This window comes from Drosophila eugracilis, unplaced genomic scaffold (assembly GCF_018153835.1).
Source record: "Drosophila eugracilis isolate 14026-0451.02 unplaced genomic scaffold, ASM1815383v1 contig_498, whole genome shotgun sequence".
In the NCBI taxonomy this organism is placed as follows: Eukaryota; Metazoa; Arthropoda; class Insecta; order Diptera; family Drosophilidae; genus Drosophila; species Drosophila eugracilis.
In genome coordinates, this window is record NW_024573369.1 from 2,214,264 (window position 1) to 2,238,110 (window position 23,847).

At 39.2% G+C, this 23,847-nt stretch overlaps 4 protein-coding genes across 9 annotated transcripts; 2 read left to right on the plus strand and 2 right to left on the minus strand.

Moving 5' to 3' along the window:
- The first annotated feature begins 246 nt into the window (after positions 1–246).
- Positions 247–5,805, plus strand: LOC108115202 (BTB/POZ domain-containing protein 7). 2 transcript variants are annotated; one of them, XM_017226528.2, is made up of 6 exons: positions 247–469; positions 1,437–1,637; positions 2,045–2,163; positions 2,230–2,819; positions 2,886–5,399; positions 5,460–5,805. In XM_017226528.2, exons 4-6 carry the CDS (start codon positions 2,391–2,393, stop codon positions 5,601–5,603), a joined length of 3,087 nt encoding a protein of 1,028 aa, XP_017082017.1. In that variant the 5' UTR covers positions 247–469; positions 1,437–1,637; positions 2,045–2,163; positions 2,230–2,390; the 3' UTR covers positions 5,604–5,805. The 2 variants fall into 2 exon arrangements, with proteins under 2 accessions (XP_017082017.1, XP_017082016.1); XM_017226527.2 differs by having other exon boundaries at positions 1,511–1,637.
- A 2,280-nt stretch (positions 5,806–8,085) lies between these two features.
- Positions 8,086–18,694, minus strand: LOC108115212 (serine-rich adhesin for platelets). Of its 3 annotated transcripts, none has more exons than XM_017226553.2 (14): positions 17,424–18,694; positions 15,955–17,365; positions 14,986–15,882; positions 14,770–14,922; positions 14,667–14,708; positions 14,582–14,608; positions 13,801–14,217; positions 12,203–13,737; positions 11,946–12,140; positions 11,406–11,887; positions 10,917–11,338; positions 10,309–10,741; positions 10,159–10,246; positions 8,086–10,093 (listed from the first exon to the last, which is right to left on the minus strand). In XM_017226553.2, the coding sequence occupies exons 2-14, from the start codon at positions 17,314–17,316 to the stop codon at positions 8,854–8,856; spliced, it is 7,293 nt and encodes a 2,430-aa protein (XP_017082042.1). In that variant the 5' UTR covers positions 17,317–17,365; positions 17,424–18,694; the 3' UTR covers positions 8,086–8,853. The 3 variants fall into 3 exon arrangements, with proteins under 3 accessions (XP_017082042.1, XP_017082043.1, XP_017082044.1); XM_017226554.1 differs by having other exon boundaries at positions 18,596–18,685; XM_017226555.2 differs by having other exon boundaries at positions 10,938–11,338; positions 15,955–18,694.
- A 947-nt stretch (positions 18,695–19,641) lies between these two features.
- LOC108115226 (membrane-associated progesterone receptor component 1) lies at positions 19,642–22,166 on the minus strand. 3 transcript variants are annotated; one of them, XM_017226582.2, is made up of 5 exons: positions 22,053–22,166; positions 21,944–21,999; positions 21,338–21,778; positions 20,427–20,579; positions 19,642–20,360 (listed from the first exon to the last, which is right to left on the minus strand). In XM_017226582.2, exons 3-5 carry the CDS (start codon positions 21,702–21,704, stop codon positions 20,113–20,115), a joined length of 768 nt encoding a protein of 255 aa, XP_017082071.1. In that variant the 5' UTR covers positions 21,705–21,778; positions 21,944–21,999; positions 22,053–22,166; the 3' UTR covers positions 19,642–20,112. The 3 variants fall into 3 exon arrangements, with proteins under 3 accessions (XP_017082071.1, XP_017082072.1, XP_017082073.1); XM_017226583.2 differs by having other exon boundaries at positions 22,067–22,140; XM_017226584.2 differs by lacking the exon at positions 21,944–21,999 and having other exon boundaries at positions 22,053–22,119.
- A 504-nt stretch (positions 22,167–22,670) lies between these two features.
- Positions 22,671–23,627, plus strand: LOC108115193 (putative ribosome-binding factor A, mitochondrial). The gene has a single exon (XM_017226513.2). It carries the CDS (start codon positions 22,732–22,734, stop codon positions 23,566–23,568), a length of 837 nt encoding a protein of 278 aa, XP_017082002.1. The 5' UTR covers positions 22,671–22,731; the 3' UTR covers positions 23,569–23,627.
- Positions 23,628–23,847: the final 220 nt, after the last annotated feature.

Here is a 23,847-nt window from a genome sequence, read left to right on the forward strand (position 1 = left end):
CAGTTATCGATATATGTATACAGATCAAATAAATATTAATTTATTATTATTATTAATATTATTGGTCACTTTGCAATTGTTATACTTGATTGTATATTACTATAGCTTAAATGTGTAAGTAAAAAAGCTGTAGTTTTCTAAATCATTTTGTGAGAATATAAAGCTTTAGTCAATATAAACGCTTTTTTGATATATCGGACACATATTGTTATCGATATTCAATCGCTCGGCATTTTATCGCAGTGAACCTACGGGCACACTAATTTTCAGAACATTTTAATACTGGCATGTAAATAAAATAATCAATTGGTGAAACCCTAAAATAAAATGTGAATTATTAAACATGCAATAGAATCAAATGGGCATTAAACAATATAAAATTAAAGACTTTTGGTTCCTGCTAAATGTGAATTAAAGTGGTCGAGTGAAAACGCGATAATTTGTGTAAAATTGAAGTTGCGAACAAAGAGTATGTTTTTCAAGTCATCTTATAAATTATGTTGTAGGTAGATATTTTCGCTATTGAAATATAGGAAAATATTAGTGCCCCGTAACACAAAATATAGAATTCTCATTTTACGTACTTATGTGTTCAGTGGACATAAATCTGTATACATATTGATATATATGTATGCACGTCGAAAATATATGTGAGGAACCCATTAATAATTAATATTTATAAACGGTGTCAAAACATATTGGATACTTTCGTTAATATCAAAGATCAAAATTATTAATGGATTTTAAAGTGAAATATATACATGTATAGAAATTTAAAAAGATGTTTAGTTGCACATGTGCAACAGTGCGTTTCTCTATACATATGCCCATCTATTTTGGTATATATAAATTTAACATTTCAATGTTATCTATGAATGAGTTGTAAAATTTGTTTTTTTTTTATTAACTAATGCCCAGAAGTGTTGGGAAACCTTTATGAGAATGCCAATTTGTCCAAGCAGATGAACTATTTATTATATATGTATGTATGTACATATGGGACGTTCCATTTCGTATTGGCAACTTCGTGTGTACATAAGAGTGTATGTATGTATTTAGTGGATTTCGAGAGATACGAAATAGTAGAATGCAAATCGCTGGTTTTAAGGGTTTCAAAAGTGTAACAGTGAAAATTATTTAAACAATTATTTGTTTTAAATTTTAAAGAATCCTTATGTTTTAATGAAATTCTGACATATTTTGTTTGCTGTAGTTTTAAGATATGTTTTATTATTCCTTAAGTTCTAGTGTCCTATTTACTTGTGTATATACCTAAATACATACTTACATATGTGGGTCAATTTAGACAATAGTCAAAATCTATATACATACATAAATACATAACAGTGTCACTTTTCGTTGTTTATTTTGTATGTATGTATGTACCCATGCCCATGTGTATGTGTTAATGTCTTGTAAACTAATATATCTTTTAGGTTGCCAACAATATTTTGTTTCGGATACATTTTCAAGGCTACATTTTCCTACATTTGTTTTTTTTTTTCACCAGTAAGGCGGGTCTAAAGCAAATCATGAAAGCGTTTTAAGAGCTCAAGGTTTTAAGCTTGCCAATCGGTTGGCTTTCTTATCAGAAACTGTAAACAATTGGATCTCGAAGACTGAATGCAATAGCACAGGTAAGTGAAAGATAGAGTACTATAATTATGTGTGCTCAGTGTAAATTTTACAAAAAATAATTTTTATATCAAAATGCAAGTGCTTTTTTCCGTTTGCGAGGGCGGAAAAGGCGTGGTCACAATTTTTAATTTAAGTTTTTCCTATTTTGAAATTACCGCTTTATTTCCATATGTTAACAACTTTGTCAACTCCTTAAGACAAATGATTAGATATTGTTTCTTTTTTTAGAGCTCAAAAATTAAATGACTCATTATTTTATCTTTTATAAATTCTTCATTTTGGTTTTAATTTATCGCTGGTTTCTTTTAGGATGTAGTACTTCTATAAAAGTACTTTTTCGGATGTTATCTCCATAGTTTTCAGTTCATTAAAAGTCTTATCCCGAATACTTATATCTTTATTTCAGATCAATCTATCAGGTGTTATCATGTCCAAGAGAAAATACCTATTTGTTAAGGCTTCAAGGAGCAAGAGGCCCCACAAGTTGAATTTATAAAATGCTGAAAGGCAATTTGCACAAACAAGGTAATTACCAAATATACTTAGTGTTTTTCAAGACTAAGCTATATAATCCATATGTCTTTTTTTCAGAACCTGGTTGTTAAGTAGGCGCTGCTAGAAACCGTATATACATGGCAAAATAGGCATGAAATTACAAAAAATTATCCTGTGTGCATGTCCTGCATAAAAACATTTACTCAACGTATCGCAGTTAGCTTAGTGTTTTCATCTGATCTGGCATAACACTCAAAATGGGAGCCAATACGTCAAGCAGCAGCAGCTATCCCACAGTCGCCTCATCGGGAAGTGGAGCTAATAACAATTCTAGCAACTCGAATGGAAATTTATCAGCATTGCCTATGGGCGGAATGGGCGAAATGTCTAGTGGTTCAGGTGCTTTTGGCATGAGTGGAAATAGTAGTAGCAGTTGTGGACCTAGTGGAAATGCTAGCGGAACTCCTGGTATTGTCATAAGTGGAGCACATTACCATCGGGATCAGAGGAGGAAACGTGCCACCGGCTTTGCCACACTTAAACGCAAGTTTATACGTCGACGGCGTTCTTCGAAAGCCTGTGATCACGCACGCGTCCTGCGAGACTTTGTATCTGATTGGGCACCCGTGGAACTAGCAGCTCTATGCGAGGAATTCGAGGCGTTGTCGGCTCTAAGGGATTTGTCGGTTAGCAAAAAAATATCCTATAAACCTAAATTCCTATATTAACCCCTGATTTACATCAAATTACAGGTGCAAGCTGAATTGGCACGGCCGCCGGCAGCAACGTTTAAACAAGATCTTGCTGCCATATATGAGAAAAATTTGTGCACCGATTGTGATTTGGTTTTTCGTGGAACGATATTCTCAGTGCACCGTTCAATATTATCAGCACGTTGTGTATATTTTCGGGACCTGCTGGCAGGATGTCCTGGTTTCGGAGCGCGTATATGTCTCGAATTACCTACTTCCCCCATTGATGTCCAACTTTTCTCATCACTATTACGCTACCTATACACTGGTGATCTATGTCCCCATGATCCCAACATTGACATAAGCCTATTGCGGCAGCTAGGCAAAGATTTCGGTACACCGAATCCCCTAGAGCATGATCTGCGCTATTTGTTGGAAACAGGTGATTACGCTGATGCAGCTCTTGTCTTTACTGCAGATGGTACCAACGACTATCTAAGACAAGACTCAGGAACTTCGGAGTATGGATTTAGACCGAAGATCGAATTACCTTGCCATAAAGCGATATTAAGCGCGCGTTCACCTTTTTTTCGAAATCTAATTGCGCGCCGTACGCGTAATATTGACGAGTACGTTGAACGTTCATTACACGTACCCACACGCATTGTATTAGATGAAACTGTTATACCAAAAAGATATGCCCGTGTGTTGCTGCAAGCAATCTATCTGGACTCGGTGGACTTGACATTGATATTGCGTGGCGTAGGTTCTGGTACATCGGCTGGTTCACTTGGTGAAGTGCATGCATTAACCAATACGGGACGTGTGCGACCAACGACTCTCGAGGAGGCCATGGAGTTATATCAGATCGGTCGTTTTCTAGAGCTGGATATATTGGCTCAAGGCTGTGAGGATTTGATTCTTGAATGGTTATCCATCGAAACGTTACCCACAGTTCTGAAATGGGGTTGCCAGCCCCACGGATCCGCATGGGTCTTTCGCCAAGCTTGTCAGTATTTACGTGAGGAATTTGCAGCTGTAAGCTCCTCACCGGTGTTGCATCAACTCGATAAATCTCAGTTAATACATATTCTGCATAGTAACTTCTTGCAAGCATCCGAATTGGAAGTATTGCAAGCCGTTCTCAAGTGGGGTGAGCAGGAGCTCATTCGTCGCATGGAGGATCGTGAGCCCAACTTGTTGTCCCACACAGCCCACTCGGTAGCACGCAAGGGTGTCAAGAAACGCGACCTGAGCGACATAGAATTACGCGAGATACTCTCGGAACTATTGCCACTGGTACGTATGGATCATGTCCTGCCGCCACATTGTGAGGTCCTTTGCCAGGCCATTCGTCGAGGTCTCGTGAGCACACCACCATCGCACATGATCGGAGATGATCGAGAAAATTTGCGTATCAATGCCTGGATTCGTGGGGGTAAAAATCAAGGTCTATACGTTAGGCCTCGTCTATTTATGCCCTATTTTGAGGAGGTCAAAGCGCTCTTGGAAGATCGCATGTCATCGTCACATCATCAGGTTGAACTAATGCGTATGCGCCGATGTCGACATCCCCCAGATATACCAGATACCCTCTATATGGTATCACATATGAATTCAAAGGCGAATAGTGATCTTAGCACAGTAGAAAATCGTAGTACTGATGGTAATGTTGATATATTAGTAGGCGCCGCTGTTATTCCACCACCGGACAACCAAACGTTATTAGCAATGCGAAAGCGGGAGCACAAGCTTCGTCAATCGCCAATGTGTCAGAGGGCATTACTGTTGCCACTTTCATCAAAGAGTGAAATCGACCGGCAAATTCGTCTGCGGGTTGTGCGGGAATTTAATCTGCCCGACGAGGTATCTGACCTACTGGAAATCGCCCTACAAACCAATACAGGTCGAAATGAGAATCATGCCGAGGAGACAAGTGCATCGACATCACAGAAAGATGACTCGTTGCTTGAGGATGAGGATCAAAGCCCGCCGCCATCACCAGCAGCTACATGCTCAGTTTCGCGACACACCAATGTTGCATCATCGTTTTTATCGCCAATGGGCTCATCCGTGGCGTCTTGTGGCACCGACGCTGCTCATCCGTGCTACAGCCGAAATCTCACCTTCCCACGCCACCATTCGAATGGACTAATCGGTGTGGCCAATGCATTTGGTTCCAGCTCTGGTCCGACGCTTCAGTGTAGTTATTCGCGACTCTCATCATCGGTGCATCAACGCAACGATCTACCAGCCCTCATAACCGAGGGAGACTTTCGTTTCCCGCATGGAAATGGCCTCGGATTGGATATGGGCGCCGAGGGCGGTGCCTGTGGACTGGATTCGGCCAATAGCCATCTATCCGAAATGATGCCCGATGTGGCAATGGCCACAGCCTCATTGGGACAGCTTCATTTGACAAATAATGGAGCTGGATGCGCCAGTAATATTGGCGGACGCGCAGTAAGCAGTAATAACGACATGTCCGAGAGCTTGCAATTAGATTTAGGCGATGGACCTAGCCCTCATATAATTGGAAGTGCTGTCGGTTCAATGACTCTACGAAATATACAGGTTGGTTAATATTATTCCTAATTGTATTCTATGATAATCTTTTTTCTTTTATTTTTAAAGCACCAACTGCCAACAAACAACTATCACCACTTTATGCAGCGTTCGAACTCGCCATTCGAAATCCTGCGGCAAGGACAACCATCGCCAACATCACATCCACAACATTCCGGGACATACAATTCTGGACCACCAAGGTTTTTATAGAGATTTCGAGTGGCCCCCGATCATGGGCATTATTTTAGCATGCCTTTCTAAATAAAAATCCGATACAATTAAAACTAAAAATCTAGATAAATAAAACAAACTACTAAATAAATGTCAAAATGATACCCCTTTCTGATGATCTATCAATATATAATATAAGCTGGATTAAGAAGAAAAATATACAGTTTTCCTTCAAAATGTTCTTATAAATGGGAATTTCAATATCGTTATTAAAGATTCTCATTTGAATCTTAAGTTTTCTGAGCAATTTCGATTCTTAAAACGGATAACAGCAAGCGCTATGATATCATCACAATTTATATTCCTTTAATTGGAAATATCTGAATATCTGAACACTTGTAGTAGTTTGGAAAGCGCGGATTTCAAAGGTAAGTGGTAATTATTAATTATATTTGTTATTTTAAGCTTTTTCATGAAGATTGATAGTTTTAAATTTTTCTAGTTTGGGTAAAAAAGATACATAAATATCTGATGATAGAGCGGACCGTGTCTCGTTTTAATTTTTGCAAATAAAAGTTTTTCGAAATCAATTACCTTGGAAATTCTCTTAATATTATTTTCTTCGGACCTTAACACACACCAATTTTATTTCCTAGTTTTGAAAAAGAGCGAGAGGCACATAGTTAAAAACCATTCTTTTATAAATGTTTTTACTGCAAGGGAAATTATAAAATACTGGGTAATTTGATAAAGGAGCTGTTTATATACACTATATTCGAAGATATTCGAAAAGAATTTAGCATAAAACATAGCACCATAAGATATCTATCTAACTTTACCATTCCATATCTTTGACTTTCGGACATTATTGATTTTTCAAAGTTATTTGAAAATGGGTTTCCCCCAATTAATGTAACAGCTGTGCGATTATATGTTTTTGACTCATGTGCCGTTGAATTTCTAGATTTTAGGATCCAGATATCCAGATATTTTAGGATCCTATCCGAATTAGTTTAGTTGGACCTCCGATCACTTATGTTTCGAACCATGAAAAGCCCTAAAATGTATAGTCCAGAATTTATTTTTCGTTGTAATGATTCTATTTTTAGTTTCAGAAAAAAAGTTTAACGAGGTATACAATTCCATATTTGGATCATTATTGGCTTAGTTATGGGCTGATAACTGACTTCTTGAGAGCGAGCGGCAAAAAATGGCCTGCCCAGGCTCGAATCTTACGAATTTTTAACCAGATAACGGATAAGTTTTATATTTTAAATAAATTTAGATCCTTGTGAGGAAAGGCAGTTTGTTTTTCAGGATTATGAAAGTTCAAAATAGGCCTTTTACATTGCCCAAAATAAAATCAAATTTAAATTTATTAATTTAAAATTTATTTTATTAAATTAATTAATTTTAAAATTTTTAGCAAAGAAAAATTCAAATGTAAACAGAAATTTTTAAATTTACCAGAAAGTTACCTGGAAGTTAAGTTTTGATTGTGAACTGTTAGTTAAAGGCTAACTCCAAGTTAACCTTGTGCACTCCGCGGTACTTGTAATTCCCAAGTTGTTCTAGCAGAAATGTTATGACTAGGGCGCTGCTGGCCGGTGAAAATCAGTCAAGTCATTTTTATGTGTGTGTGTGTGTTCTAGTACAGTGCTTCCAAGTGCCTCCAAGTGGCCCGGTGGTACCCCCTATCATATTGGTGGTACTTGGACATGGCTTCCATGGAGGATGCAGTGGATCATGGATTTTTTTGGAAATCCATTTTCTGGACTTTTGATAACGTGTGATGTTGGATATATACGACGATGTTTTCTATATCATCGATGGACTTCGGCAAGACGGAAATCAAGGTGAGTGACATGATTTTTTTTTTGATTTTTACTGCATAAGTCGAGGGGCATATTTCATAAGTTAAGCTGTCCCGCTGCCAGATCCAATCATTCGGCCTTGGAGATCAGGTACTGCACTGCTTCTGTTTTTCTTGTATATGGACTGCTGCCGCTGTGGACTTATGGATCACCGACCTGGAGATACTTCCCGGCTTTGGTCACACCCAGTTCATCAGCAAAAGAGACCAGGTACTGCTCTCCTTTAGTTTTCTTGGACTTATGGACGCATGGAGATACTTTGCTTACTGGGCTTAAACCTGTATACTGTGCATTTCAGCGCTGGAATGTAGAAACTTCATCGGACTTATGGATCTTGCATAAGGAGCTACTACCTAGCTGTTATCACACCCAGCTCCAACCCACCGGCAATAGAGACGACGAACTTTTCCTCAGTTTTTGTTTTTCTCGTTTACTGACTGCTGTCACTGGGAACTTATGGACGGTTCACCGATATGGAGAAACTGCCTAAGTTGAGTTAAGCTTGCCCGGCTTTGATCACTTCGAGTCCCAGTCCATCTGCTTTGGTTTTTCTCGTTTAAGGACTGGTGTCACTGGGAACTAACTTATGGACCACCCACAAAGAGATACTGCCTGCCCCAAGAATTATATGTCAGAATTTGTTTTTCTTTGTAATGATTCTATTTTTAGTTTTATCAATTTTTTACATAAATTGCATATATGATAATTAGTCCTTAAACACGTAATGCACAAAGGGAATGAAGCTGTCACTGATATACATAGAGTTATGTATCATGTGCATGATAGTTTGGATTCCATAGGCTGCATGTTGATGTCATATAACTATGAGAGTTCTTTGTATATATATGTATATGTACAATCAAATTATAATTATTTTTGTTGCTCAACATGTCTCGTGGCTGTTTTCTTAAGCTTATATTTATACAAATAATACAAATACGCTTAAACTTAATTTGCGAACCTAAATTTATATTTATGCTTTGTAATTTGTATTTATTAAAAATAAGTAAAGTTCGTATTACTTATATGTGACGTTTCAACGCGCGACCCATATTAAGATCGAGGAAAGTATTTTGCCAATGTGGGACTCAGTGCTTAGGTTGAATGCTAGGTCTGAAGTATAAGGAAGTCTTAACCTCTTTTAATTTGATTTTTGTTTGCCACAAACATCTTTATCTATCTCCTCACGTTACAAATTAATGTATGTATTTCAAGAATTATAGTTTACAAAAGCGTTGCGCTTTATATTTATTGGTGTTCTCTCAGGCTTCAAAATGATGCTAGGAGGAGGTAATTAGGATGGGACTTTGCGTATATGATGACATTTTGGTTGGTGGTGGTGTGGAGGTGATCGAAATTTTTTAAATTTCTTTGTCTTATTCGCCTTTACAATATTGTTAGTAACGATTCTTTTATCATCGACTTGGTGCCACTGATGACACTGGAGAAATTCCTATTACACCACCAGGTACTGAACTTAGACCCACACCAGCATTTGCTACAATGCCCATCGTGTGGTCAGCTTCCTTCTTAGCGGTAACAGTTTGTTGGCTCATTGAATCGACGCTAATCATATGCTGGACTGGCATACTTACTGGTGCTGGGGGTCCTGGGTTCTTTCCAATTGACGGGCCACCAGAAAGCTGTGGCTGTTGTTGCTGATTCGGCGGTCCGGGCTGCTGAACACCTGAGGATGCCACAACGCCACCAGATACTATTTGCAATCGATGATGGGGCGGTGGAGGGCCCAAAGAACCAACTGAAGGCGGTATAGGACTTGGTTCCTTGCTGCGCAAATGAGCTGCAGATTGGGCTGCATAGATATTAATCGCCTTCTGTCGTTCCTCGGCTTCATGTCGCAGAGCAGCTTCCATTATGGGATTGTAGCGAAGCATCGGATAAGGATCGCGGTATGGATCTATTCCCCAGCCTGGCGGAGCTGGTGCACCAAAGTGCGTGATGGGCCCACCGACACTCAAAGTGGGTGGCATCATTGTGCGGGTTAGGTGTGATGGTGGTGGCGGCAAACCATGTCGACTGGCTGCCATAAAGTTGGCATGATGATGATGGGCCGCCGCCGCAACTGCATTAGCTTGGGCGGCTGCCAACGAGGATGAATGATAGCGCGGATCACCAACACCAACTCCAGCTGCCGAAGCACGCAAAAGCATTACATCCTGTTCATCCTTTGTGCGCGGATGTTCCTCCTTAATTCGAATTTCCGTATTAAGCTCGCCAACATTTCGATGTGGTGATCGATCGCGAACGGGTGCCGCCACAGCAGCCGCAGCTTGAACTGCTGCCTGCTTATTGCTCTCGTTTATCCGTTGCTGTTGCAACATTCGCTCCCGTTCCAGTTCCCGGCGCTCGATTTCCCTACGTTCACGCTCACGCTCCTTTCGATCACGTTCTCGCTCGCGTTCCCTTTCTTGCTGTTCGCGCTTAAGTTTTTCCTCCTTTTCCTTCCGTTCACGTTCCTCACGTTCGCGCCGCTGGCGATCTCGTTCCCGCTGTTCACGATCCCGCAGCTCACGCTCACGTTCCTCGGCTTCGCGCCGCGCATTGTCCAGGCCAGGATCCGACTTTACCGGCCAATTGGGAGATGCCGTAGCGGTCGAAGGATGATAGGCGACACTTCGTTGCATTGCATTTGTCCTAAGAAAAAGATAAAATATAATATTTGAAATAGGAAATTTTTACGATAAATTTCTCTTATTTACCTCCAAGAGTCTAAATGACCACCAAAGTGTGTTAGTCCTGTGAATCCAAACGGAGTTACATAGCGTCCAAATGGGGAAACAGCGGTTCCTAAAAACATTTTTATTTTTATTTAAAAAAAAAAAGCAATCATAAATATGTTTTCTATTTACCAATATGACTAGGAGGAGCACCAATGAAACTCGCAGCCAAGGGAGACGTTTCAAAGGCTAATCGGCCTGGCAAACCACCTGCAAAAGCTGCCGATGGAGGGAGTTCATTTGCCCGATGAAGAATATGCTGTGGCGCCGCATTTATACCTAAAGCTGGTGTTGTCTTCATACCAAGTACTGAGGCCGGACCATTTGACACAAGGACACCGCCACCCACCGCTGGTATAGCTGCTACATTATTTACTGGTGTGCTAGCTCCACTGGCGATGCCACCACCACCACTTATCAGATTACCTGGAGGAATTGGTGCGTTGATCGATGGTGCATTCGATGAGGCCGCTGGGAATCCTGTCTTTTCGGAGCTTTGTTTGTTTTGGTGATAATAAATTTCCCACGCTATGCGAACATGCATAGCATTCCAACGACCAGTTTTCTGCAATAAAAATATTGTATATGTGTATTTTAAAAATATTTTTTAAGACAACCGTAAATAATAATTAACTACGGCAAGATAAAATGTAATAGCAGGAATATCTGGACAACAATTTATCATTACAAAGTATTCCTTCTAACTAACTCTAAAGGCTAACAAATTGTTTTAAGCTTACCCTGTTATTATCGGCTCTTACCTTTGGGGCAAAGGAAGTTAAGTGGTTAGGAGGCATAAACGGCGTTGGGCCACCTAAGCCACTATGTAAAAGGCCTGCTGAGGTGTATCCTGTGTAGCCTCCTGTTGGCAATCCCATGCCAGTGCGATAGAACTGAGGATCGACGGACGAGATTTTGGAAATATCTTTAAATAATGGCGGGGGAAAAATTTGTCCGGATGTTGGCTGCACAGCTGGCAAGGAAGTTGATGAAGCTGATGCTGGTGGTAGCAGCTGCGGATGCTGATGTAGATGAGCGTGCTGTTGATGCTGGAGATCAGTTCGTAAATATGTTGATGATGGCGGTGTAGGGGTAACAGCTAAGCCAGATCTATCCAGGAATCTGCTATCTAGCTCACGCCGCAGCAAATCAGCTTGATCATCTGCGAAAATAATGATATGATTATGAAAGCGCTTTTGAATACAAAATGTGTATTGTAACAAACATACTTTTACTTGGTTGAAAAAGTGATTCTGCAGAAAAGGGATGCGGCGTATTTGAAACAGGATTGGATATAGCTGCAACCGTGGGTTGTGTTAAAGATGATGCCGTTGTCGTTGTGGCTCCGGCCGTCGTCACAATACTGCTCATTGAGTGTGATACTGTCGGAAATTGCGAAGCAGATGAACTGTTGATGATTGCCGCGGAAGAAGTAGCTGGCGATGGGGAAGATGGTGGCGGCGCTAAAGGTGTTGGGAAGTATGACGTAGACTGAAAAGGGGGATTTGTAGCAGACACGTGGATACCAGCGGTTGCGGGGATCGAAAGTGGTGATATAGCATTGCAAGAACTTCTTGCTGTCGATGCCGCGTTCATCATTCCAATTCCCATGCTTGTGCTGTTTGAGAGGGGAGGAGTTGGACGGGCACTTCCACTAGACACTATTGGTGTTGACGGAGCAGACGTCGTTACAGCTGCGTTTGCAGGAGAGCTGTAAAGTAAAGCTGGTTAATTTCGTGAAATAACAAAAATAATCATTTGATATGTACTTCAACCATAGCGCCGTTTTTGAAGAGTATGAGGAGAGATTTCCCAGTCCTGGCATTGAAGAACTAGAGGATAATACTGGGGTACCTGTACCTCCATATTGATTTGGGGCAATACCACAAAACGACGATCCCAGGCCAATGCCTTGAGACACGACAGGCAATATTGTTGATGCACCATGGGACCTGATATTTGTACTGCAAAATAGGGCCACAATTATTGTTTCTGTATTATGGCAGAAAGTGTATTTGTTACTCACCTGTAACTGGGATCCCGATCTTTGTTGCCAGGACTTTCACCTTTTGGGGAAATAACCTTCTGGATCACAGATGATGATAATGTAGATGGAGATGACGAACTCGACGTGACCGCTGTCGTTAAACTTGGAACGGCGAGAACTGAGGGACTGAAATTGGAGGCAGAGGCAGCAGCAGCGGCAGATGCAGACGCAGATGAGTATAGTGTACTTCCACAACGTACTAAAGGTTGGTTCTGCGATGGCATTGAATGCGTAGTCAGCAAATGGGACACCGATGAGAAGTTACCACTCTGTGAAAGCATCTGACTTGACTGGGGAAAGTGTGGCGGCTGAGGAGCAGCCGACGTTGATAGTGAGGTTACTGCAAGAGTAGAGAGTCCAGAATTCGGAGTACTTGTCCCAGCTGACGCCGAAGAAAATGCACCTGAGGCATAGACAGGCACATGATGGGAATGAGATATATGCGGATTGCTTAACGAAAGGGCAGTTGAGTTCGCCGAGGGGACGACCGTCACAACGGGCTGCGATGCGCCGCTAGAAATTGCACAGCTATTATTAAGTGGCGTTATTGGGCGCAAAGTCGGGGTCATCGAGACACTTAATGCAATATTCGATGGCGTTGGCTTCATAGATGCTGCCGGCGACACTCGACTGCTTCGGCTATCCGTGCTCCGATGTTGTTGTGCAGACGGTATGTTAGACGTGGCAACCGGCAATTGTGGTGGCAGGTACGACCCGTGCGTAAGGCTGCTATATGGAGTGTAGAGGGGATAATTCGTATATGGAGCTCGGTATGGAGGGGCTTGGATAATCATTGGTACGCCCGCACCCACATGTGAAATGGGAGCAGGCGGTGCACCAGGAAAAAGCAATGGTGATCCTGTACCAACAATGGCATTACCGCCAGCTCCAAAGACTACCTTTCCCATTCCTGAAGTTGTTGTCGTTCCACCAGAAATTCCAACATAGTTTGTATTTAACGAAATGGATGTAGAAACCGGTGCCACTAACTTATTGGCTGCATTGGGCGAGAGACGTGGCAATGTACTGGTTGTTGCCGATGTCGATGTCGCAATCGTAGCAGGCGGATAAACACTAAGGAAGCCATTGACCATAGGATTTGGAGGCGAAGACGTCGGTACCGAATTATTTTTCGCAGTTTCTTGATTGCTTGACAATCCAACTGATGATAATTGTCCCTGATTACCAGAACTTCCATTATTACTGTTGCTGTTACTTCGTGAAAAGTTATCATTTGATTTGATACTGCTTGCTAGAATTACATTTGAAGCCGAAGTTAATATTGATAATCCAGCAGCATTCGGTGTGGCAATATGTGCGCTAAACGGACTGCTTAGTGTAACTGCAGCTGGTGATGGTGCAGCTGATAATAATGGAACAATTGACCGTTGCACCCCTGATGACAATCCGTTTGAAGCTGTTGTCTTGGTATTGAATATAATCTTTTGATCAATGTCAGACGCAACTGTTGATACAATTTTCTCATTTCCAGCTGATATTCCAACGTTGGGAAACTATTGTGAAAAGATTTTATAAATTAGATACTATAAAATACGGATATATTGAAAATAACTTACTTGCACTGACGAAACAGAGGGCGCAACGCATAGGCCGGGATACAGAGCCTTGTCGGGTGTTGACTTCTGCAGAATACCCAGCTCTCTATTCCCAGATTCCACCGCGTTCACCGCAGGTGTTGAAACTGAAGAAGTACCAGGATGAACTACTTTGCCTTGCGTACTCTCCGATTGAGTTTTGATATTTAAAGCTTTACTTCCATCGCTATCTGGAGCTCCCGCGGACACTGCTGTGCTTATCGACGGTGCAAAAGGTACTACCGAAAATGTGCCATTATCTCCACACGCCGCATTCTTTTTCTTAAGGTGCGGCAGGTCGGATAACTTGCGAGGAGTTGAACGATCCTGACACGATGAAGTATTTGAAACATTCATAGGCGTTGGGGGATTATCAATATCAAATATTTGTTCAGAATTCTGTAAGTATAAAGGTAATTATTGTTTCATTAATAAATACAAAAATTGAATTTTTATGAAAATGTAAGGGTCTTTAAAAATCAAAATTACTTTAATTCGAAACTAACTTAGAACAAATATATTAGATTTCTTCAGCAGGTTTTTTCGCTATTTATTATTCAATGAAAATGAGAGAGACAGAAAAACATTAAACCATTTCTATAGACAAGAAAAATTGTATTTAACGGCAAATTTAATGTTCAAGAATATAATTTAAACACAATTAAGTTTTTGTTATTTATTTAATAACTATTAAAATTTGTTTTAAAACATCACAAGACTTGAAAAAAAAAACATAATCCTTTCAAATGGCTAAGACACATACCTTTTTATCATTGCTGACATTATCACACTGCAAAAAAAAAAGATTGTTAGAAACGTACTAATAAATCGTATTTAAATATACTTACGATATTATTTTCTTTGCTGTTACTGCTACAATTGATTGAAGCCTGAAAAAAGGGAACAATTGTTTAAATAAAATGATGTCAAAACAAAGAAATTTAATTTTACTTCATTCAAAAGATCACTTTGCTCGTTCTCCTTCTTTATACTGCTGCTGGCCCCAAAGGATTGTGTCGGAACATTGGCCAATTCCTCGATATCCAGAGAACGACAGGCTGCAGATGCCGTCACGGTTTCAATGTTCTCCAACCCGTTCGATTTCTAATGATAAAGCAATGATAATTATTAGAAGGAAACAACTGATAAGACACCATCAAGACTCACCTTAACGACCTGTGCTGATTGCGATCCCAGTTTGCATACACCCAGGTGATTATTGTTTGCACTTGCGGCAGCTGCATTAAGATCACTTGATATTAAATTATTGAGCTGAAGCGAGGGCATCGGTTTTGTCACATTTAATTGGTCAATGGTGTTACTTGTGGCGGGGGAATTGTGAGATTTTTTGGTTTCGCTACCAGTACAACTGGCGTGAATCATACCAACGTCAATATGGTCATGACTATGCGATACGGCACTACCAACGCCCAGCGATGGCAGGCTTATATCCAACATAAGTGAATCGTTGTCATTCTCCAAAAATCGTGTACTAGTAGCACTATTCACTTGCATTTTCGCAGCATTGCAACCAACATCCGCTTGCTGTTTGCTCAATTGGTTGGAGGTGTTGTGATTTATTTGGTGACTACTATTATTAATTTGATTATCATCACTAATGTTATTACTTTTACTGTTTGCGCTATTGTCCGATTGCAATTGGTCTTGCTGTTGGCCATATTCAGATCGCCAATGATCTCGCGTCTCCGTTTCCGTTTCCAAAACATTACCAATGTTTACAGACGGCAGCAGATAGACTACATTGGCCATACTGCTGCTATTGCTATTTGCATTGGGACCATTGCTGGTTATGCTATTGTTATTATTATTATTATTATTAATGTTGCTGATGACATTTCCGCCACGATGAAGAGGCTGTGGGTTTTCCTTCAAATTGTTGTTGTTAACAGTTAACGTGGACAGGCTAGTGACACGCAAAGGTTGCGATTGACCAGTATCGATAACCTTTGGAATTTTCATTTCCTCTATACTGTAGGTACAAGTTAGCTCGTCCAACGCAGAAAGTCGCTTTTCCTTACGTTTCTGTCCCAGTTTGATGGCAAACTATTGTCATGGAAGGATTTTAAATGTTTTAGGGATTATTGCTTTACGATTGGAAATGTCATAGAAACATACCTCTAAATCTTCATATGTCTTAAACTCCAATATAGCGAATCCATCGATGATTTCCTCTTCGAGCACTGGAGATCGTGGAAGCTTTCTTCGAACCGGAGGTGGTGGTCGAGGCGGTGGCTTATCCCGTGGCAAGAGCAACGTCGAAGAGGATGAAGTCGAAAGCAGATCCTCGTCGAGCGACTCACCTTCGCTATCGCTAGGCGTGGCCATCAGTCCCGAGTTGCACTCGGGGGAATGTGGTGGATTTAGGAGTAATGATGCAATACTATCTGTGGGCGGCAGCAGATTGTTGCTGCCATTGCTGCTGCTGGTGAAGTTACCATTTGAATTGTTACTATCCTCGCCCATGCTGCCAGCGCTATTGATGTGATATATCATGCCATTATTGCCGGGTCCTGCCGCCGATCCATTGCCCATTGCAACCGCTGATGATTGACCACCACCGCCGCCGCCACTGGGCGTGACGAGGCTACCACCTTGGCCCCCGTTAGCCGCACTCATAGAACTGTTGACCCCCACAGAGGATCCGGCAATGAAGGTGCCACTCAGCGAACTGGCATTACATCGACTGTCGCGTTCCGCTTGCAAACGCTGGGCACGTTCCCTCCGGCGTTTCTGCTGGCGCTGTTGCTTGGCATTCAGACTCAGGTGATTGCTGCTGTTGTTGGAGGTGGTGTTATGGCCATTTGTATTCCCAGCAGCCACTGCTCCTGATCCCGCTCCAAAACCGACTTGATTCCCAGTCATAGACGCAGTGCCACCTCCAGCACTGGAACCCAATGTGGGCATTATTGTGGATGCAGCCGCAGGTGACGGAGATGTCGGTGACCTCGAGTCAATGCCGGCTGATGCGGAGACAGCCGCTGCGGCTGCCACAATGGACAGTTCCGTGTCGGAGTCAAAGTCACAGGCACTGGGGGCCATCGATACTGACGAAACAGGTGGACAAGTGGGCTCCGATGTGGTGGTAGATTCTGGGGGAATCGCTGCCACAGCCATTGATTTGCCGCCATCCGATGTTGTCGTCGTCGTCGTCGTTATGTTCGATGAAAACGATGGCCGCGCACGCGGCATGGAGCCCAAGTCGGGTATATTGGCACTTGATTGAACTAAGGCGGTCGCCGTTGGCGGAGGAAGATGCAGTACAGCCAGGGCAGTCGAACTCTTGGATATACTCTGGCCAACTACCGTGAGCACTGTGGACTGTTCGCGCGATTGTTCGCTCTTCTCATCCTGGACAGCGGCTACGGTGGAACCGATGTCCTGCGACGATATATGCTTGATTTGGGGTCCTAATCCATTAATACTACTGCTGCCCGACGCAGACGTCTTTGATTTAGCGCTGGCATTTGATGTGTCCATTTCTTTTGCTACGTAAAGCTTTCAGGGGATTACACTTCAGTTCCCTTTCCTTGGAAATATAAATTATCGATGATCATTATTATGTATTATTTTCTTTTGGACCAAACCTTTTCCAATGCATTCGGCTCCGCTTTTTTCTGTATTATTTATTTAGAGTTTTCTTTTATGCCATCGATAAGGCGAAAGCTTTACAAATATTGGATTTAAGGTGGTACAACCAATTCAATCGCGTGTATTTTGAAAAAATCGATGCTGCGCCGACTGTTTTGAAGTTATTTTGTTATATTGTGACCACTATTTTTGGGGTTTTTCATTTTTCGGCCGGTGATTAAACCAGTTAATATGATATCATTTAGGGTGGCAATTCAAATTTTAAATAAGAAAAAACAATTTGCTTTTCTTTGCTTTTTGTCAACTTCCCTATTGCGCTTTTTTCTGTACACACACATAATATTTAATTCTGCACACACTTTTTAACAAACACTTTTATTTTCAGGTCAGCAGAATTACACAAAACAACAAATAAAAAATATATTAGGGGGAAAAAAACAAAAAGCCGATTTAAGAATTCACCGAAAATAGTTCATATTTATTTTGTCTAGCACTTTATCATTCGTCATATACTCTTCTTCTTCGTATTTCTCTTCTTCTTCTTGAAATATATGTATGTACATACATGTGTATGTACGTACATACATGCGTACATATAAATTCGTACGACAGTATATGTATGTATATTTATATACGCAGGGAGGTGGTACACCAGTTCGGCTCTTTTTTTTCGTTTATTTTTTCTCTATGCCTCCGTGTTCCGTTCCGACTATAAGTCTAAAGTTGACAATGTCGTTGCCGCAAAGGCGAGAGCGCTCGCGCGCTAGTTAGCATTGTATATGTACGATATGTGCTGTGCTCTCTGTACAATGTCTCTAGCAGAAGCAGAAGCAAAAGCAGCAGCAATAGCAGCAGAAACAGCACAGCAGCAATAGTCATCTCGCTTACACTTTTCTAATTGCGATTGCGATTGCCGTTGCCGTCGACATAGTGTCGTCCCTACATGTTGTGTACTCAGTAACAGACAGCGCAGCGTCGTTAGCACCAGTACACAGCACGTACATACAAAATACGACAACGACAACGACAAATACGAAAACGACGACGGCGACGAATTTTTGTTAGCTGTATGCGATTGTTCGTACATTTTTACATTTTCCACACGAACCAAACGGCAAAAACAATCGATTGCGTATTAACGCGAAATATGCAACACTCTCAAACTAACTGTCATCACGCCTATTATGTATATTTTACATAAAAACCAATATTATTTTCCGAAAATTTTGTTAACCACAAAGAACCAACACATAGTCTCTCAGAGACGGACCATTTTTCGATAACTTTAAAAAATTTTCAAGGGGATAACATTATGGGAACTATCGAAACGATGGTCGGCTTCCACTGCATACAACGAAACGATTTTACGTATTTCCCATCGATTGAAATATGAAAAGACAGTTTACACCTGCCCAATGCAGTGTTATCGTTCAATCAGCTGTTTGTGTGTGATAAAATATAAGAATAATTGGCTTAAACTACATTGGTGAAGGTTTTTTAAATAATTTAAGTAAATTAAAACTTTAGAATGCGTTTAAAAATATTTTAAAACATAATGTATAAAAATAATACATTAGTATAGTAAATATAAATAGTAATCAATTTAGTGGAAATGAAGCATAACTTGGGTAGGCTAGTATTGACGAATTTAAAAATTAATAATATAAACTTTTGTATCGGTCTTTTTTATGTAAACGATGCATTGGTAGTCTTTCAAAATGATTACAAGTATTTTTTAATTTAAATTATATTAGAATGTGTAAAATTTTATACAAGTGGAAACAGTTTAGCATATATAGCTTCTTAAAAAAACTATTTACAAAAAAAGTTTTTAAATTAAAAGTTTTAAGTTCATATTCTTATTAACTTTGTAATCTGTAACAGATAATTTGTAGACTAGAACAAGATGTTAACAACTCGCGACAATAAACATTTTTGGATCTAAATGTTTTTTTTTTAATTTAAAAATTAATGAAATAAATGATTTGTAATTTCACAAATATAATTAAATTGCCTTGTTACAAATTGCAGCTCCGTTACCGATATCACATACCATTATCTCTTCAATGGAGTAAATGAAAAACATGATCACATTAAGAAAAACATTTTTGCAAATTTTGATAAAAATTTGTATTGATATGGAGCTGCTTTAAATGTTCTATAAATGTTTTTAAAACTCATTCCTTAAGAGCTACCAAAGAAAGTCAAGATACGTTTAAGTATTTAATTTTTATTTCAAATATAGTTACATTTAAATTTATATTGCCACGAAAATGACTCCCATACCCTCACACATTGGCCTCCTCCTTAAATAATTTTATGATTTCCGTTTATTACATTTGTATGAATATACTACTATAATATATGGAACAAGATCACATCACAACGTGAATTATAGTAACAACTATAGCTTTTGTCAAGGCTGCACTCTAATAATAACATAAAAAACGTATATTTTATTGAATTTTTTGCCAATGTTCATGATAAATTTTATGCCTTGTTTTGTTTTATTCAAATTGGGTTATTTTCATGAAGTGTATTGCCAAATAGGTCTTGTTCTCAGTTTTAAAGGAGCAGAGGCAGCATTAAAAGAGTCGGAAATGCTTTTTAGTTTTGTGTTGTGTTTCTAACCGAAAATAAACTATTACAGCCACATCCAAAAGCAAAACAAAAAACCAGAGTTCGCTAACAATCGGTAGAAATTGGTTCATCTTGTGCGTTATTTATGGTTGTAGTGTTGCCTTGCGAAATGTGACTTTCTGTATTTTTTTCATCAGTCTCAGTTTTTGACTTGGGTAGACGTTTACGAGAGTTGTTGGTTGGTTCTGGTTCATCTTTTGTATATACTTGGTTGACTTCATCGTCCTCATCATCGTCATAATTGGTGGGTTGCTCACCCTGACGCAAAAGCTTGCCAACCAGTTCATATTTTTCTAAATAACAGTATTAAAATGTTATTTCATATTCCATTGATTAAATTAAATATAATATTTAATTACCCTTAAATTGCATTTCCCATTCTCGTACAGAGTCCATTTCCATGGCACTTAAATCGCTCAAGTCGTCGTATTCATCCTTGTCATTCGCAACTACGCTAAATGTGGCCAAATTGCGGGAGGCATCTCTCCCAGCGAATGTAGCATAGGGTCCACCTATAATAAAAATCCAGTAATTAATATATTTTGTTGCTGTCAGAAGCCTAGTCATCATGACCACAAAGATAGCATTGTCAAGTGCGCAACTTCAGGGCAAGGGCAACTACGTCACATATAGCTCGCACTCAAACTGTAACGCATTTTTTTAATTTCACATTTTTAAATTTACATATATATTTAAAGATTTCATTGAAGTTTGGTATTCATTAGGTAGCCAATTACATTGTTAGAAAGCAATTACATGTTATTCAAATTTTCTAGGCTGCGATTTTTTGCAATTCATGCCTATTTTTTAATTTTCTAAACTATATTACAATATTTTTCATTGCGTTAGTAAATTATGCTAGATCATTCCCATGAAATTTCCAAATCATATCTGACTACAAAAAGAGGTTTAATACTGATAAGCTTTTAATCTGAGTAAAAACGATGACGAAAAATAGACGAACTATGCGAAAACATCTTGAAAACCCACGCGGAACTAACAAGCCTTATAAATATATATATTAGTATATATACAAATAATTTTAATACATTTCGGAAACTTTTACATTGATAACGCATATAGTTAGGTTTCGAAATAGAAATCCAATTTGTTGGAATATTAAAAGGATTATTCTATGTAAGCATAATAAAAAAAACAACAAATAATTACAAAATTTACCCTTTGAAGCTTAGGTTAAGGGTTTGAGTTTAATTAATTTGTAATACTCTAAAATTAAGAGCAATTTATATATTTATAAAGTAGCACTCACCTGGGCCATAAAAACGCTTGCCTTTGCTAACGTCGTAAACATTTCCATTGACGGCAACCAAAACGCGACCATCCGGCTGATTTCCATCGTACTTGCGCAGTTCCTTTACAGTGAAATCGCATCGAATTTTAGGTAACTCAGGCTCAGATGGCTTTGCAGACCCCGCAGATGGTACTTCAGTGCGATCTCGAACAATTTTATAAACCAAGAAACATATTATTGCCAATAAAGCCAAGTTCATTGGACTGTACAGGATTTCTCGCAGTATATTTCCCAAAAATGAAGAATCATCATTGCTTAAATTATCTCCAATATCCTTGTCATAAACGGAATTTTGTGCCTGATCTGCACTAATTTTGGATTCCATCTTGTGGGTGAAAATAATATTTTCTCCTTATGGTGTTATTTTTTGAACTGGATATAACAATATTTTACTTCAACCTATATTGTCAATTGAAACATTTCGCAATAAATACATGATCGTTTGTATATACACATTCGTTTTGTACCCAAAAGGAAGGTAAATATATGTAAGCGCATCAGTAAGGAACGAGAAAATATGTACATATATAATTGCAATGTAAATTCCAAAGTTTATCGGCTCACCTTTTATCAGTGTCTTCTCAAATCGTTTATTTTCATATTCATATATTGAAATCTTTCTGCATGGGAATGATTTCATAAATAAATGTTGTTAACACTTAGATATACTGACCTTTTGGAACTTACTGTATTTACAAATTTGAGAACTACTAATGAAAATTGTGACAATGATTTTAGTAGGTTAAAGGTCTTTCATTACTGAAAAATAATCGACAGGAGCGATAGCCGCATGTTGTCAAGCGAAAATAAATAATATGTAATATTCCCACTGAAAATATCTTGTGGAACGGTCGGGAATCTTAAGGTCTAAAAACTCGACTTCGACAGAGGATAATGGGCAGGGATTTTTTATACTATTTTATTTATTTAAAAAAATAATTAAGGTAATTAGATAAATATCTATTAATTATTTTCGATTGCATATCTTCCAATTTAATGTATCTATATTTAATGTACTTTATTAGGTATAGATCATGTACAAATTTTTATGGTTCGAGCAGACCTCAATATTTTATATCCTATTTATGTCTGTAAATATAAGTCAGTAAAAACCAATAAGGAACCCCGTTGAATGAAACATATAAAGTCTATTGTGAACTGATTCAAAGTCTTATGGAATATAAATATTTTAATGAACAGTGAGAACAGACTGTTTTAGAAGTATGCGGTGGTATTTTTTTTATCTAAATGGTATTATTTAATGTTCATGCTCTATCCACACTGGTGTTAATTCACATAATATTTTGTATATTTTATCTAATATAGAAATATAATTAATGCAACTAGACTAAATGCTGGGAATTCGAGTGCTGAGGTTACAAAATGGCAAATCTGTACTTAATTATGTGTACCAACAGACGGTTTCACGGGATAAAAGCACAAAACAGCCAAAGTTTGATAATATAAAGCGCCAAGGCAAAATATTTAGCTCGTTGTTTGGAGATCGAATAAAGGGCAGTAATAGCCGATGGTATCCATCGCCGGATATTAATGCATCTGGTAATAGTGGAATCCACAAGTCGGGCTCGTCACTTCATGCCTTGAAATTCGGAAAACCTCATTCGCACAAAACATCGGACAACAATCGACGCATGTCTGTTTTAAATAAGGTGTTCATGACAAACATAACTGATATATTGGCAACCGGCGGAGTTGCCGACTCTATCATGGGCCAAGGTGTGCAAATTTCATACGTGAAGATCACCAGCGACTTTTCACGAATAAACGTCTACTGGATTGGCAAAGATGGAGGAACAACTGTCGAGCTCGAGGATAAATTGAATGGCCTGAGCGGCAAACTGCAACATGAGCTATCGCAGCTTCATCTTATGGGCGAAGTTCCCCGGATAAAGTTTGTTCGCGACAAAACTAGTAGCGGTCTTTATCAGGTCCAGGAAGTATTGTCCAAACTTGATCAACAGTATAAGAATTCTAGTCCTAATAGCCATACAGAACCGAGTAAAATCGAATTAGAAAGTTCTGAAACTGCTTCAGATATTGAATGGCCAGAGATGCGACAAGATTTCTTAAGTTTTAATCAAAGCTCAGTTATGGATAAGATTCTCAGCAAAATGCGCAAGTCAAAAGAGGCCTGGGTTAATCATAAGCAAAATGTTTCAAAGACCTAACCTTTATAAGGCTGTTTGTTAAATGTACATTAAATTAAAATGTTGTTTAAACCGTTTAATTTGTAACGTCTCTAATAGATAAATATTTTCTAATGGCTGCCTTTATAACAGTCAAATATTTTATGCAAATCAGATATAAAAGCTTTCTGATTGGATAATTGCTATGTAACGTATTCAAATTAAATGCCAAAGATACAAAATCACTGTTATCGTTTTAGCCAGAAAATATCGAATGCAGCTAATTCCCAAAGTGCTACTTTTTCCGCCACTACTTTTCTA

What these genes read in the sequence shown, in the direction of transcription:
- LOC108115226 (XM_017226582.2), bottom strand. Translation starts at nt 21,704, where the DNA reads ATGGAATCCAAAATTAGTGCAGATCAGGCACAAAATTCCGTTTATGAC. An exon ending in CAAGCGTTTTTATGGCCCAG is followed by an intron (nt 20,580 to 21,337) that starts GTGAGTGCTACT and finishes TTTTTATTATAG; the next exon opens with GTGGACCCTATGCTACATTC. An exon ending in ATGGGAAATGCAATTTAAGG is followed by an intron (nt 20,361 to 20,426) that starts GTAATTAAATAT and finishes ACTGTTATTTAG; the next exon opens with AAAAATATGAACTGGTTGGC.
- LOC108115193 (XM_017226513.2), top strand. Translation starts at nt 22,732, where the DNA reads ATGCTGGGAATTCGAGTGCTGAGGTTACAAAATGGCAAATCTGTACTT.
- LOC108115212 (XM_017226553.2), bottom strand. Translation starts at nt 17,316, where the DNA reads ATGGACACATCAAATGCCAGCGCTAAATCAAAGACGTCTGCGTCGGGC. An exon ending in ATGTCAGCAATGATAAAAAG is followed by an intron (nt 14,218 to 14,581) that starts GTATGTGTCTTA and finishes TTATACTTACAG; the next exon opens with AATTCTGAACAAATATTTGA. An exon ending in TGCTCCTCCTAGTCATATTG is followed by an intron (nt 10,247 to 10,308) that starts GTAAATAGAAAA and finishes AAATGTTTTTAG; the next exon opens with GAACCGCTGTTTCCCCATTT.
- LOC108115202 (XM_017226528.2), top strand. Translation starts at nt 2,391, where the DNA reads ATGGGAGCCAATACGTCAAGCAGCAGCAGCTATCCCACAGTCGCCTCA. An exon ending in CGGCTCTAAGGGATTTGTCG is followed by an intron (nt 2,820 to 2,885) that starts GTTAGCAAAAAA and finishes ATCAAATTACAG; the next exon opens with GTGCAAGCTGAATTGGCACG. An exon ending in TGACTCTACGAAATATACAG is followed by an intron (nt 5,400 to 5,459) that starts GTTGGTTAATAT and finishes TTATTTTTAAAG; the next exon opens with CACCAACTGCCAACAAACAA.